The 16,592-nt window shown below is 40.3% G+C and overlaps 1 protein-coding gene across 4 annotated transcripts in view; it reads right to left on the bottom strand.

Annotated features, from left to right (window-relative positions):
* LOC126379369 (lysosomal alpha-mannosidase-like) overlaps positions 1 to 16,592 on the bottom strand; it is a 47,756-nt gene that overhangs the window by 5,711 nt on the left and 25,453 nt on the right. For 2 of the 4 annotated variants that reach the window (XM_050028088.1, XM_050028090.1), the window contains exons 10-16: positions 9,635 to 9,768; positions 6,549 to 6,641; positions 4,999 to 5,128; positions 3,392 to 3,470; positions 2,555 to 2,675; positions 1,157 to 1,262; positions 477 to 567 (exon numbers count right to left, since the gene is read on the bottom strand). In XM_050028088.1, the coding sequence (XP_049884045.1) occupies positions 477 to 567; positions 1,157 to 1,262; positions 2,555 to 2,675; positions 3,392 to 3,470; positions 4,999 to 5,128; positions 6,549 to 6,641; positions 9,635 to 9,768 (754 nt within the window). Of the gene's footprint in view, positions 1 to 476; positions 568 to 1,156; positions 1,263 to 2,554; positions 2,676 to 3,391; positions 3,471 to 4,998; positions 5,129 to 6,548; positions 6,642 to 9,634; positions 9,769 to 12,277; positions 12,412 to 16,592 lie in introns of all 4 variants that reach the window. The other 2 variants (XM_050028089.1, XM_050028091.1) reach the window with 2 other exon arrangements.

Genomic DNA, 16,592 nt, shown 5'->3' with positions numbered 1-16,592 from the left:
TTATTCTAAGTTAATATCAAGTGGAATTTTCCATCGCAAAAGTATAGAATTGAAAATAGTTTTAAAAAACTAAAAAGAACACATGAATTTTGCGACGGAAAATTCCACTTGATATTAACTCAGAATCATGGTCTGAATCATCCCCCTGAGTATTCGTTACGATGTCACTAACACCCTGTATTATGAGACGGAAAAACACATCGATCGTTTAGTATTAGTTTATTGATGTTATCGTTAATATGTGTTGTCCTTTTCCCTCACATAAAGGCTGTCATCATCAGCAATTTAAGAGCCACGCTCTTGTCGGTGCAGCATTCTCCATGGTACTTTTTTAGGGAAAAATAGGGCAGTGGTTTCCCTCTTGCCTTCCCGCAGTACTCTGTCTGACGCAAGTGGGATGGCGCCCAGAGTAGTCTATTTCAAAGCCGTACTAGGCTAAGGCTAACGCTGTTGTAAAGATGATATAAACCACTTACCATTGGGCGCATAAACAGCATAATTTCCATCCAAAACAGGGATTCTGATGGGTTCATTCACTTGCCACGCCAAATGGTTGTACACTGTTACCTGTAAGATAAAATAGGCTACTTGACAACCTTCTTCTTCTATCGTGTGGATTGTGAGGTGGATAATTAAAGCACATAATAACGGGTCCTTACCGCGTTTAAATGGGGATATGATATGAGACTCCCGATATTTCGACACCGTTGCAAGTGCCATGATCACGGGATGACTGATGAGATTGGAGTGGAGTAGGTAGATCCATAATTTTTTACGGGCAGACATATCTGTCTACCCTCTTTCTTTGCCGCTTGTTTATGTATATGATATCGGAATGTTCGGAACCATCTGAACTCGCACCAAACTCACTACGACAGATGGTTTTTAAACGCGGTAAGAACCCGTTATTATGTGCTTTAATTATGATAATAACCGCGTAAACTTAAAACAATGTGAGGTAGATTACCAACCCCATCAACCCTGGTCTCAGGGTTATTATTGGGCCGCCAATAACATTCCATAAATTTTATGCCTGTCGATTACCCGTCCCTTTCCTTCCCGGCGGGTAAGAAAATGACGGGTATAACTTAAAATAAAATTAGGTGTCTGCAGGAATCGGGGCCAATATACGATTATCTTATGTTATCATACTAACAACAAACTGTTGGCTCTGTTCTGATGTGTGGCAGCTGGACTCGTTCAACCGACAGCGGTCGTAGCTGAGGATGGGCGGCTTGAGGGCGTCACCCTGGATCATCTTGCTGTGAGGAACAAGGGCAACAAATATTAACGATAATGTGGTATATAATCATCATCATCAGCCCATTAACGTCCCCACTGCTGGGGCACGGGCCTTCCCTATGGATGGATAGGGAGATCGGGCTTTAAACCACCACGCGGGCCCAGTGCGGATTGGTGGTTATTATCGACTGCTAATGCAGCCGGGACCAACGGCTTAACGTGCCTTCCGAAGCACGGAGGAGCTCGCGATGAAAACTTTTTTTTTTTTTTGTGGTCACCCATCCTATGACCGGCCTTTGCGAAAGTTGCTTAACTTCAACAATCGCAGACCGAGCGCGTTTACCGCTGCGCCACCGAGCTCCTCAATAAAGTGGTATATAATAATAATAATAAAACACTTTATTGCACACAAATTCACAAAACATTCACAGGATAAACTTATTCTAAGGTGGGCAAAGGCGGCATTATCGCTAAGAGCGATCTCTTCCAGACAACATTCGGCAAAGGATATGGTACATTTGTACAGCTGCAGTGTAGCGCGCAGATATGTAAAATAAAATCTATCTATCTATGGTATATCTATGATGTTTTTCTATGGTTTTTTGGCATGCGGTGGCGGGGGCAAAAATCAGCCAAGACGGGACCACCCTGGCTGGCAGCCTCGGATCTACAGGGGAGTAACTGGATTGGGCACACCTGCTCTGTGAATTAGACCTCTTAGCGGCCTCATAAAACTTTTTACCACGCACTTCCCAGTGTTGTCAGTTCGGCGCCTAATCGCGCACTGAGGTAAAGTTTTGTCAACGTCGCTTTGTTAACAGTAACTTTGCGTCCCACTTTTTGAGTGCTGATGTGGACAGGCCTGCTTCTGTCAGGGAGCTCATAAAACACTGTTTCTGTGATAAAGTAACATAAACTCTTTATTTTTCACTTTCCTTCCACCGACTGTAATTGGAATACCATTGTATTTAAGTTTATAAATTATGTAATACAAACTGGATTTAAAAAAGAAAAGAAAACATGAAACAGTAGGACTAGGGCCCTGTGCTGGGAGGTTTTCTGGCCACGTCTTTCCCTCAGCGTTACAGATTCCGATGTGGTGGTAGTTTTACAGCTAGTTACATAATATGTAATTTAATTTTTTGACGTTCAAAAAGCGCTAACTTTGTAAGCCAATTTTGAAAAATAAATATTTTCGATTTTTTTTTTTTGATGTTCAATCTACGGTAGTAGTAAATCTATGACTGGCTCTCACATAATAATAAAACACATTATTGCACCCAAATAAACTTTTAAAAATATATTTACTTACTTGAAAGCCTGTCTAGCTATGGTGATAGCGTCCTCTATGGCCGCGTCCAACAGCCTGACGTAATCGTGGGTTACGTGTTGCTTCTCCGTGCCGGTAATGGCGTCGTGATGCTGCATTATACCTGTGGAAGAAGGGTCTAAGGATGAAGGAGAATGGTAACAATTACAAGAACTGTGTTCGAAATGTTGAAATTGACAGAATAGTAAAAATGTTCCGAGGTTTTTCTTGCAGCTTCTTTTCCCCGGCTACACAGGTTGTGAGAAGCTGCAGTAGTTTTAGGCGGATGAGACGTTCGTTATGTAAAAATTGACGATTCAAATTGTAACTATGTTACCTACTGAATAAAGATATTTTTGAATTTGAATTTAATATACTTTATTGCACTTAACAACTAGTTACATCACAAACAAGAAATGGACGTTTACAAGGGTGGACTTATCTCTAAGAGAGATCTCTTCCAGCCAACCCAGAGGTAGTATTAGAATAACTGCGGAAGAATAAAAAGAGGTGCATTTATCGACCAATGTAAATTTTTTAGAAGGTCGTCTTATATTGGTGCCTAATATTGACGTGTGTTTCAGAAAATTTATACCTGTCGATTACCCATCCCTTTCCTTTTCGGTGGATAAGAAAACGACAGATATAACTTATTATCAACGCCACTACCACCATGAAACTTAGTTTAATTTTTATTTATTTATAACACTTCATAAATTACGCATAGATTGTTTTACAAACATCGCTAAACCTAAACAGATTGAACTTGAGGCCTTCTTCTTCGGCATATGCCACGCTTTAATAAAATAAAATAAATATCCTAATAAAATATCAACATACCCATGGCTCCTTTTAATTCGTTCAAAACGAACATGTTGTGATCTTCCAAGCCCGCCAGCACTTGAAGTTGTTTCACCATCTGTTACAACGACATAGTTATTTATTTTTCACACAACATCCAGCGTATTTATGACCAAGTCAACCATAAATATTTTAGCTATTGCAATACTAGAATAGTTTTGATAATCTATGGCTAGTTAGTTAAGAAAACTCATTACAACAAAATATTGGCCCTGATTCCTGCAAACACCTCCTAATTTTATTTTAAGTTATACCCGTCATTTTCTTGTCCGTCGAAATGGAAAGGGACGGATGATTGTCAACAAGTTAATTTTAAAATGAATAAAAAACCCGTGCGAATAAAATAGACGGTTGTTTTAGATTTCTGCTTAATATTGACGTGTATTCCATAAATTTTATGCCTGTCGATTACCTGTTTCAACGGATAAGAAAATGACAGGTATAACTTAAAATAAAGTTAGATGGCGTCTGCAGGAATTAGCACCAGTGTAATTTGTTGTGCTATAAAATAAATATCGTGATTCTATAAATCCGCCTTTTTTTCTATGTTGCCCTCATAGAGCTACTCGAAGGACTTAAAATTATATTATGCAGGGCATACAGCGGCTATATGTTGGGCTCCCGATCAGGAGGTCACGGGCTCGAATCCCGGTGGGGACATATCACAAAAATCTCATTACAAGTCCCGATTTAATTAGGACAGTACAGGCTGATCACTTGATTGTCCGAAAGTAAGATGATCCGCGTTTCGGAAGGCACGTTAAGCCAAGTGTAAGAAAGTAGTCGTTACATGAGTCATGTCAGGGGCCTTTGGCAGCTCAATAGTAATCCTGACACCAGGGGGGTGAGGTAACCTAGCTCAGATACTGGTGGGGAGCGGAGAGTTGCCGTTCTATACGTAGTATTATTCCTTATTCTATGCTTATAGTCCTCTTCATGTATCATGTGGGTTGTGAGGTTGATTACCAACCCCATCAACCCTGGTGACGGGGTTATTATCGAGCCGCCAAAGGCCCTGGCATGACTCATGTAACGACTACTTACATCAGTTAGTAGTAACCGGGACCAACGGCTTAACGTGCCTTCCGAAACACGGATCTTCTTAATTTCGGACAATCAGGTGTTTCAGGGCCCCGATACCGACCCCGCCGGCGTAGTCGACGATTTCCCTCATTCAGCACTTATCGCTATCGACCCACTAGGGTCGATTAATTCTTTCAAATATTTTTCCTCTCACACGACGCCCTGCGCCGAGGTTCGCGCCCAACTGGGCACCCTCAGGTCTGTTGTCTTAAACGTTGTACCGGGTGAGAGCCTTCAGCGCTCCCCATTTGTCCGGCCAAGTGTGATCAGCCTGTAATGTTCTGACCAAACTAAGGATCACAAAGTGATTTTTGTGACATGTCTCCACTGGGAATCGAACCCAGGACCTCCGGATCGTCAGCCCATCGCTCAACCACTGGACCACGGAGGTCGTCACCAGGTAATTCAGCTTCAATATCCTAGCCAAATATCCGAGCTCGGGATCTCCGAATAACGGCCTCCGAGGTCCAATGGTTGAGCATTGAGCTCACGATCATACCTACCTGAAGATAACTATTGCCCTCTCTCTCGAAATATTTAGTGGTTGGTCTGGAGGTGAAGTAGCCTGTCCAGTACGCGTTTGAGTCGCTGGCGTACGGGAAGAAGTCGTCTTGCTTCACAGGTAGGATCGGGCTGAAAATAACGTGTAAACTTTTGTGGCAGACCCAACTAGTTGACCAGCTACCGCCCATGGCATAAGAAGACCAGGTATGCTCAAAAGTGACAGCTAACATTTCAAGGTTAGCCCAGCTGACGACATTCCGCCCTGCGTTGCCATTTCGTAAAAAATAAATTACCCACGACCAATGTTTTTTTTAAAGTTTCGATCCCAACTCAAAAACTGGTTAAAGGGAAAGAAGTTTTATAGCTTAAGTGAGTTTTTCAGTTTATAAATAGGTTTTTTTTCTTTTCTTTCGTTTTTTTTATATTGATAAGTATTTTTGTAATATTGTTCAGTACTTTATGTAAGGAGTTATTATTGTATGTCACAACATGACTAAATGTGCTGAGCGCTATAAGCTTCACTTCCATCGATATACTTACCTACCACATTTGTGACAATAAATTTTCATTTCATTTCACTTTGCAAGGAAATTTTGAACTTTTAGTAAAATATTTACTTACAGTTTCAATTATTTTTATATATGTGACAAGTAATAGTAATTAAATACATTAGCCAGTAATTCATTAACAAAATTTACGTCCTTGGAATGTTGGAGATATCAATTTAATGGTAACACTTACGTCATGAAAGAGCTAGCAATGGCGGCTTGTCATAGGCTTGAGCATACCTGATTTTCTTATACCATGGTTCCGCCCGCATGCAACAGATGGCGCCACCATTCAATAATGCAGTCCTGAAACGCGCTATCGAAGTTTGCACAGCGCGACGCATATATACAACTTCCAACATGACACCGTTGGATCGTCGATCCCTAGTCACACTATCAACTTGTGGCTAGTGGGGTACTATGCTCTGTTCGGTACCACGATAACATCCTTTGGCATACCTTTGCCAAACTTTATTATAAATCGTATTTATTTGTATGAAAGATCTCTTCCAAACAACCAAGTATTATGTGTATAACACAAACATCCCAATTGGGGTCAGTGGTACATCTATCGCAAGATGAACTAAGTAAGTACCCACGCCTCACCGAGTTTTCCGTTAGACCAGCGTGATAGGTGGTGAGCCGTATCGCCGTCTGTAATGGTCGAGCCGAACTGTCGCAGTGAAAACTGCACTTCCGTAAAAGTACGTACAATTAGCCATACGAGTACGTATGGGTGTTTTGACACCGTAACGAATACTGAGGGGGATGATTCAGACCATGATTCTGAGTTGATATCAAGTGGAATTTCCTGTCAGAAAAATCATTAAAGTTGAAATTTCCACTTGATATCGTATCGACTCAGAATCATGGTCTGAATCATCCCTCAAAGTTTTCGTTACGATGTCACTAACACTCTTTATAAGGGTATCCAACATAAAACAAAATATTCTTGTCAAAATATTATACGAAACCATAACTTAAGAAGATAAAGTACTCACTTGGCATCATTGACAGCTTTAAGATAACAATCGGGCGTAGAATAGAACAATTTAACATTAAGCCCATCTTTGGCTGCTTTTAAGTTAACATATCTGAAAAATAATATTATCACATTAATCTTGACGGCCTCTGTGATCTAGTGGTTGAGCGATGTGCTCACTGTCGCTCCCTGGTTCGATTCCCGGTGGGGACAAATCATAAAAAACACTTTGTGATCCCTACTTTGGTTAGGACATTACAGACTGATCACCTGATTGTCCAAAAGTAAGATGATCCGTGCTTCGGAAGGCACGTTAAGCCGTTAGTCCCGGTTACTACTTGCAAAATGACGTAAATTCAAAAATGTTACATTGACCTTCAACAAGTTTATCCATGATAATTACGTTGATTAAATGATTCTGATTCTGACGTCAAATTTCATCTTTAAATTGGTACCAAAATCTGAAGCTGAGGCCGAGTCCAGTGGAGGAAGAATCGAGTGACCTTAGAATACGGGTGAAGATGTAGCCAATAACTTGTCCTTCCTGTTCGGCGCGTCCTTGCCGCGGGGGTGGGCGCCTCTTACTTCAGTAGGCCGGAGTGAGAACCATCTCAGCTACCAAGCTGAGTTCGAATAGAGACCCAGACCTACGGGGTATAACGTAGAACCCTTGCCCAGGGATACGGGTGAAGACCTCAACGGTTGCAGTGGCGAAGATGGGAGCCATCGGTACGGCAATGCAGGACGGAAGGGGCAAGTCACAGGGACTGTAACCTGGAACCTGACAGAGAGCAGCAGTAACTGTCAGTACTATTCAGAGGAGGACAAGAGTCCTAGTACGGCTTTGTAATAGACTACTCTGAGCGCCATCCCACTTGCGTCAGACAGAGTACTGCGGGACGGAAGGCAAGAGGGAAACCACTGCCCTATTTTTCCATGCTATTTGCATGGAAAATGCTGCACCGACAAGAGCGTGGCTCTTAAATTGATGATGATGATGAACTTAACTTTAATGTGAAAATACACACGCTTACATAAATGGAGTGATGAAGCAAAATTACCCATATTTATTATTAGGGATTTGTGAATAACCCTGACACCAAGGATGATGAGGTTGGTAAACCATCCCTGACAACCCACGCGATAGAAGAAGAAGGATTTATGCCCGGTTAATGGCAATAGGATCGCCCCCTATTATATGGGACTTAAACATAGCTGGCGAGGAGTGAGTGTACACAGGGTGTTAATGACATCGTAACGAATACTGAGGGGGATGATTCAGACCATGATTCTGAGTTAATATCAAGTGGAATTTTTCGTCGCAAAATTCACATTTTTTTAGTTTTTTAAAATTATTTTCAATTCTATACTTTTGCGATCAAAAATTCCATTTGATATTAACTCAGAATAATGAGCTAAATCAGCCCCCTCAGTATTCGTTACGATGTCACTTACACCCTGTGCCAGTACATACAGGTAGCCATACAAGTAGGTATGGGTGTTAGTGACACCGTAACGAATACTGAGGCGGATGATTCAGACCATGATTCTGAGTTGATATCAAGTGGAATTTTCAGTCCGAATATTCATGAAAATTTTAGTGTTTTTTAATTATTTTCAGTTCCATACTTTTGCGACGGAAAATTCCACTTGATATCAACTCGGAATCATGGCCTCAATCACCCCTCAAAGTTTTCGTTACGATGCCACTAACACTAGTGTTCACTTCTGCTAAACTTCGCAGATACAAATGTAATCGCTATAAGAGTCATGATGGGCGGAAGACAAGAGGGAAACCACTGCCCTATTTTTCCTTAAAAAAGTAGCATGGAGAATGCTACACCGACAAGAACATGGCTTTTAGTGATATCAGTCATGACAGGGGCCTTTGTGGGCTCAATAATAACCCTGTCTCCAGCTGATGAGGTCGGTAATCCACCTCACAACCCACACTATAGAGGCAATTACATAAGGCAAGCCTATTGTCATTAACCGGGCACAAACCCTGGAAACCACGCGATATCGACCAAGAAATTTCTTATTAATAAATACTTAAGCAAGGAAGGATAAATGTCAGTAATTTATGCAGCAGCAGAAATGAAGAGAAGATGCAGCATTTATCAATACAAATCAAATGCAAAGCATGCACTACAAATAAACATATTAATATTATTCTAAGATGCAATTATTTTGCGAGGAGAACCGATGGCCGATGGGGCGGAAAGGTTCTGGAGTGGCGACCACGTGTCGGACGGCGCTCAGTGGGTAGGCCCGCTACAAGGTGGACCGACGATCTGGTGAAGGTCGCGGGAAGCCGCTGGATGCGGGCAGCGCAGGACCGATCGTCGTGGAGATCCTTGGGGGAGGCCTATGCCCAGCAGTGGGCGTCATACGGCTGATGATGATGGCCATTATTTTGGTAGGTACTAAACAATACACGTGATATAGGATAGGGGGGGTAGTCTTGAACCTCACCATGTATCACCAAGGGGGGGTCAAAAATGCCAAAAAAAAACATCACATGATTAATGGACGACCCCTGTCATAAAGTGGTGCAGTACGTATAAAAACATAATACTATATAGCTTTTTCCTTGCCTAAACCGTTCCCGCCTGGCGTGAAGTAACCTAACTTTTTAGGAGACAGCAATGCCTAATTCGTGAGGGTTGTTCACTCAATGAATGCGTTAACCGAACCGAACTAAAACGACTATATCGATTATAATAACGATCGAATGAATCGTTGGATGTTTCGTTTCATTGTTTTTTTTTTATTATTTTTTTCTCTCTTTTTTGTGTATTGTCTGGTTTTTTTTGTGATGTGTAATTTGGATAATGACATTGTAAATCATTTTATTATTATTTCATAATTAATGTTAGGTACATGATTAACATTTCAATTTTCAATTTTATTTTGTCTAACTATTTGTGCAAATATAAGCTCGGATACACGTCATAACAGAATTTGAGCTCGGATACACGTTATAACACATGTTATAATTTGAATAACTAAAAATGTAGACCAAATCTTAAATGCTGACCATCTGCAAACTGTAAATACCATTTTTATTGAAAATAAATTATTATGAATTAACAATTTACTCACTCAATGAGCATATCGAGATTCTTGAAATACATGCCGGCGTCCTGGTAGGTGAAGTCCCCCCCCATAGTAAGTACTATACTGTTGCTGCGGTAATTACGCGCCTGTTCTTTTACGTACGCCAGAAAACTCGTCACCTGTTGAATGACAGGTGGTTTTACATGTTTATTTATAAAGGTAACAGCCTCCATGGTCTAGTGGAGCGTTAGGCTCACGATCTGGAGGTCCGGATTCGAGTCCCGATAGGGATGTCCCCACGGAATCATCTTACTTTTTCGGACAATCAGGTGATCCAAGCCTGAAAAGTCCTTACCAAACAAAGGACAGTCTCACAAAGTGATTTCGACAATGTCCCCATCGGGAATCGAACCCGAGTAATAATTAACCTGTACAACGCCATCTACGTATATTGTTTTTCGTAAACGTAGCCTGGGGCGAGTTTGTTTTGGGACGACTTGACCACCGCGATTCGACTGTGCCAGTCAAATGATAAGGTTTCCACTTAATTCCTTACTTTTGTACAGCCTCCGTGGTCTAGTGGTTAGAGCGTTAGGCTCACGATCTGGAGGTCCGGGTTCGATTCCCGATGGGGACATTGTCAAAATCACTTTGTGAGACTTCTTTTGTTTGGTAAGGCCTTTTCAGGCGGGAATCACCTGATTGTCCGAAAAAGTAAGATGATTCCGTGCTTCCAGAGGGCACGTTAAGCCGTTAGTTCCGGTTATTAGCCGTAAAAACACCTCCACCAACCCGCAGTGGAGCAGCGTGGTGGAGTATGCTCCATACCCCCTCCAGTTGATTGAGGGGAGGCCTTTGCCCAGCAGTGGGACGTGTATAGGCTGTTTATTTATTTATTTATTTTTAGGTGCCATGAACTATACCAGTGAAAATGGGTTAAAAAGATTTTTTGAACATAATTAAAAAGATATATTTCGTTTGAAGTTTTAATTCTTGCAGCAATTAGTTACAACGCCATCTTTGGAAATAGGAATGACAACTCGTTAATCCAATACCAAATAACCAATGATTGTCGTTTTTATTGAACTATTGGCCCCGATTCCTGCAAACACCTCCTAATTTTACTTTAAGTTATACCTGTCATTTTCTTATCCGCCGAAAAGGAAAGAGACGGATGATTGACAGCTCTTAATTTTCAGGAATGAGTAAATTAATGAATAACCTTGGCGAATCAAAAACATATCTCGCTGGTATACAAACCGTTTGACGTGTGTTGTCAACTTAATTCTGTCGGGTTATTAGCCAAAACAACATTTTTATAGGGTTGTTTTAGATTTGTGCTTAAAATTTGCTTAAATTTGACGTGTGTTCCATAAATTTTATTCTTGTCGATTACCCGTCCCTTTCGTTTTCGGCGGATAAGAAAATGACAGATATAACTTAAAATAAAATTAGATGGTGTCTACAGGAATTAGCACCATTATCTAGTGAAAACAGTGAATAATTGTCGCCGTACTGGGGTCCCAACACCCTTATGCAGCAGAGGCAGAGAAAATGTACTTAAGACTAGGCAGCATGGTCTTACGATCATAACGTGGTCTTTCGGTCTTAATGGATCTAGTTGTTCGATAATAAAATATATTTTTTTTTTTTTAATTTTTTTTTTTTTTTATAACCTGCCCCTTAAATGGTCCCAAAAAAAAACAAAGCCACGTGTGAAAGAATTCCATTCATCCGTAAAAAGAGTTGCTCTTAGAAAAAGAAGAGGAAAGAATCCCACAACGCAAGAAGCAGAATCAGGCACACAGAGATTAATAATCATAAGTCATAACGTTCGTTAAGGCGACTCTCACACTGCCCCGCATGATGCAGCGTAGCGCGTGGATGCGTGTTCTTCCGTTGCTTGTAAGTATCTCCGTTTGTATAGAAAACACGCACAGTCCAACACACAGAAAATGCATCCGCATTGGAGCAGCGTGGTGGAGTATGCTCCATACCCCCTCCGGTTGATTGTTTATGCATGTACCTATGTATGTATAGTCCGTTCAACAATGATCTTCATAAAAGGTAAACAAATATGGCTGCCGATATTTTTTATCTGTGTCAAACTGCATACTAGTGAAGTGCTGAATTGATTTTAGCTCAAGTTATTTTATCAAAATGAACTGACTCTCTTGGGTTGTTTGAATATTTTGTATGATAATATTAAAATATATATTGTATGTTTCTTTGTGGTTACACTAACTCACTTTGAAAGTCATTTTTTCTGCGCATTTCGGCTTATTAAGTACAGTACACTCACTTAAGTTATTCACGGAACTGACTCGTTTTCCTGACCTGAATGAAATGTCCATCACTAATCGTCAAATTGACAGCTAGCCACAGATTAACAAGAATTTATGATGTCAACTTTTTTGTGTGAGGTTTTGTTTGATTTTTGTTTTTACATGAAAAAATGTGTTTTAATTAATAATTATTTTACGTTAATTTCACATTGAGCTAAGAAATCATACATCTACTGAGTGCTACGGATGTTATTAGAAGAATACTTTGCGTAGTTTAGGTGAAATTCGAACATTCTTTGTAGTAACAGGTTTGTTTACCTTTTATGAAGATCATTTTTGAACGGACTATACAGCACCCATTCAGCAACTTTCCCGCGTCACACAAACTCAAACAAAAACTTACTGGATCAATTTGTCTAAGTTATTGAACCACATGTCCGCGTTTTGGTAATTGAAGTCGTCTCCCATTGTCACAAGGATGTTATTCGTCTGGTAGGAGTCCGACATTCTATCCACTACCCATAGGAAGTCCTGTATCTATAAAGATATAATTGGCCTTGATTCCACCTCATTTATTTTAAGCTATACCCAGCGGCGAAGCGTAGTGGGGGCAGGGGCGGCACTTTAGGGGGCGGCAAAATTTCACAATCTATAATCTACATAAAAATGAAACCCGTTTTCCGTTGTCACGACATAACATAAAAACGGCATGACCGATTTGGCTGATTTTTTGTTTGTAGTTTACTAATAATCTGTACAAGGTTCTTACGGAAAAAAATATTAAGAAAATCTCTCAGAAAGATTGAAAAATATACATTTAATTTTGCATATTTTAAAAATCGCGAATTAATGTATGTAATGTATAGTATACATTGAATTGAAATATCTAAATAAAAGGGCGGCAAAATTGTCTTCCGCCCCGGGCGGCCGACACCCACGCTACGCCGCTGGCTATATCTGTCATTTTCTTATCCATCGAAAAGGAAAGGGATGGATGATTGACAGCTGTCAATTTTAAACTAAATGCGCGAATAAATGAATAACCCGGGCGAATTTCTTAAACTTATTTTTTACTATTCTTTCAATTTCAACATTTCGAACGCATTTCTTGTAATTGTTATGCGAATAAATACTCGTTCATTCATTCATTAACTCTTACGTTCATTCAACCCGGGCGTTCATTCATTCATTCGCTCTTTCATTCATTCATTCAACCCGGGCGAATCCAATAAGCAACACGCTGATACGCAACCTGTTTGACGTGTGCTGTCAACTTAATTCTGTCGGGTTATGCGCCAATGTACAATTTTGAAGGGTTGTTAAAGATTTCTGCCTAAAATTGACGTGTGGTCCATGCATTTTATGCTTGTCGATTACCCGTCCCTTTTCTTTTCGGAGGATAAAAAAATTACAGATATAACTTAAAATAAAATTAGGTGGTTTGTACTGGAATGAGCACGATTGAAACGGTTATTTTTAAAATATCTTAGAAGTCCCTACTACCTGAAAAGGCGGCAAATGAAATATATAGAAAAACCTTAGACTAACTCATACATAATTATATTTTGCCTAAGTAAATTGTTTTACTATAAAGCCTAATAGATCAAAAAAATCGACCGATTGCGCTGCTTTAAAGTTTTCTTATAACGATAATGTAATTTGAAAAATATATTCAAGCCAATCCACGCGAAAGAAGCCAGCGGTTTTGGGTTACGGTGGTAGCGCGATTTAGATTTTTTATTTTTGACGCAAATGGCATTGTCGCATTGCATTGTGGCATTGTTGACGGCTTATGCTGAGTGAGGCCCTTTTATAAAAGACACCACCATCGTTGACCAGTCCATACACTCAATGATTTATGTGTTTTGATTGTAAGTTATGTGTTACTCCGTGTTTTATATTATATATTTGCTTTATATTTGTTACTGTGGTGTCCCCACGGCCTCCGTCCTCCAAATCTTGGTGGGGACATATCACAAAAATCACTTTGTGATCCCTAGTTTGGTTAGGACATTACAGGCTGATCACCTGATTGTCCGAAAGTAAGATGATCAGTGCTTCGGAAGGCAGGTTAAGCCGTTGGTCCCGGCTACTATTTACCGATGTAATAACAACCCTGACACCACGGTTGATGGGGTTTAATAATCCAACTCAAAACCCACACGATAGAAGAAGAAGACTGTGGTGTCTCTTTATAATAAACGTTTCTTTCTTTCTTTCAAATGGCATTGTTAGAAAAGATTATTTTTGAAAGATTTAATCAACCCTAGGGAGTCGATAGCGATAAGCACTGAACGCGGGTCGTCCACCACGCCCTCGGGGTCTGTATCGGGGTCTGCGCGGTTTTGTGTCAGCAGCATTTTACAAACAAAATACTCATATTATGTACTCTGTATCCCGTCTGAAGGATGAGTTACGAAAAAGAAAACCAACCAGTTGAAAAAGGCAGTTTTAATCGAAAATTAGTTTTTCTAAGTTTTCCTCTTTCCTATCTTTAGGGAACAAATATCACAGATAAAAGGTTATAATGTAAAAATATAACCAAAACAATTATGTTTCTTTACTCAAATTTTATGGGGAACTGTCAAAATTTAAGAACACTCAACAGTAGCGACACCTGATGGGAGAAATAGGCAGTTTTTATCCTCATTGAAAAGTCTATGGATGGCAAAAGCCATTCGGGCATTCTGCCTTATAATTTTACCCTTATTAGTTTTTGCGTGCTTCTAACTAAACCCATTATTACAATCTAAATAACCCTAGCGTGAATAATGAAGCGTGCAGTCACAAATTCATGCATTCATATAATTACGTGCTTCTAACAGTAACATAACATTTTTTTTAAAACGTCTTGGGTCGCAAAATGGGGAATTCATATTATGAATCGTAATATGAATTGAAATATCCTCCTAAGGCCCACGGCCCTACTAGTAGTACTAATCCCATTGTTTAACTATTGTGTCTGGAAATCCGGGCCTTAGGAGGATATGAAAATCCATAAGTGGCCATATTATGATTTGCAATTCAATTCATATTAGGAACATCATCATCACCAGCCCATTAACGTCCCCACTGCTGGGGCACGGGCCTTCCCTATGGATGGATAGGGAGATCGGGCCTTAAACCATCACGCGGGCCCAGTGCGTATTGATGGTTATTAACGACTGCTAATGCAGCCGGGACCAACGGCTTAACGTGCCTTCCGAAGCACGGAGGAGCTCGAGATGAAAACTTTTTTTTGTGGTCACCCATCCTATGACCGGCCTTTGCGAAAGTTGCTTCCCCGCGGACCCTTGACACTACCCGATGGCACCACCGGTAGTGTCAAGGGTATTATTCCGCGTGCCATGGGCACGGAATAATACCCTTGACACTACCTTGGAGTTGCTTTACTTCAACAATCGCAGACCGAGCGCGTTTACCGCTGCGCCACCGAGCTCCTCAATATGAACATATATATTATTATGATTCATCAAAAGTGGCCTATTTAGCCCCCCAGTTCCCAGGTATTTCGTGCAGCAGAAAATTAATTAGAAAAAATCTGACTCGAACAGAACTACCCGCAGCTCTTGTGGTCTTGTCAAGCTGGGGAGAGCGAGGCACCCAAGTGGGGTAGGCAGAAGTACAGCCATCGCATGTACATTCTGGAGCTTATGTTATTATGTCTTTTTTTGTGTTAATTCAATGATTAGCCTCCGTTGTTAGGCTTACGAGCTGGAGGTCCGGGTTCGATTCCCGATGGGGACATTGTCGAAATCACTTTACGAGACCAGTCCTTTGTTTGGTAAGGACTGTTCAGGCTAGAATCACCTGATTGTCTTATAAAGTAAGATGATTCCGTGCTTCGGAGGGTTCGTTAAGCCGTTGGCCCCGGCTGTTAGCCGTAAAAACACCTCCGCCAAACCGCAGTGGATCAGTGTGGTGGAGTATGCTCCATGACCCGTCGTGTTGATTGAGGGGAGACTTGTGCTCAGCAGTGGGACGTATATAGGCTGTCTATGTTATGTTAAGAAACTTAATAATGGCGTAAACCTCGAAACAGTATTTTTTTTTTGTACCCGCCGATCGTGATCGAGATCCAGTGAAAGCACTGAACACCAAAGACTAAAGACCATGAAAATTAAATTAATTTAATTAATTAATTCCTAGACGTTGGTAGCATACACAATACTCAATTAAATAAATTATTATAATCTAACTTATTTTTTTTAGTAACCCAATCTTATCACACATTACTAACTCACACTAATATATAACAAATTCAATTCAAATTCAAAAATTCAAATTCAAAAATATCTTTATTCAGTAGGTAACATAGTTACACTTTGAATCGTCAATTTTTACATAACGAACGTCTCATCCGCCTAAAACTACTGCATATACATCCTCGCGCACTAACACATATACATCCTCGCGCACATACACACACCCTCACCCTCTTTCACACATTGGTACACAAAACACACCCCCACACAGTCATTTCACATACAATCCCTGTTGGTATAATGTTTATAAGCCTTTGTTTTTTTTTTCCTATTATATTGAGCCACAGTTCCAACCTGTTTCAATTAACTACTTATGTATTATTTTTTCTATGTAACACGTGGATAGCTATAATTGGCCTCTGAATGTGTATTACTAACAACCATATAATGTAAATAGTTAGACTAAGGCTGTTGCTTTCCCAAATAAAATAAATAAAAGAGCATGCTGACTCA

The sequence above is a fragment of the Pectinophora gossypiella genome, chromosome 29, assembly GCF_024362695.1.
Source record: "Pectinophora gossypiella chromosome 29, ilPecGoss1.1, whole genome shotgun sequence".
In the NCBI taxonomy this organism is placed as follows: Eukaryota; Metazoa; Arthropoda; class Insecta; order Lepidoptera; family Gelechiidae; genus Pectinophora; species Pectinophora gossypiella.
This window is presented reverse-complemented; position numbering and strand designations above follow the sequence as displayed.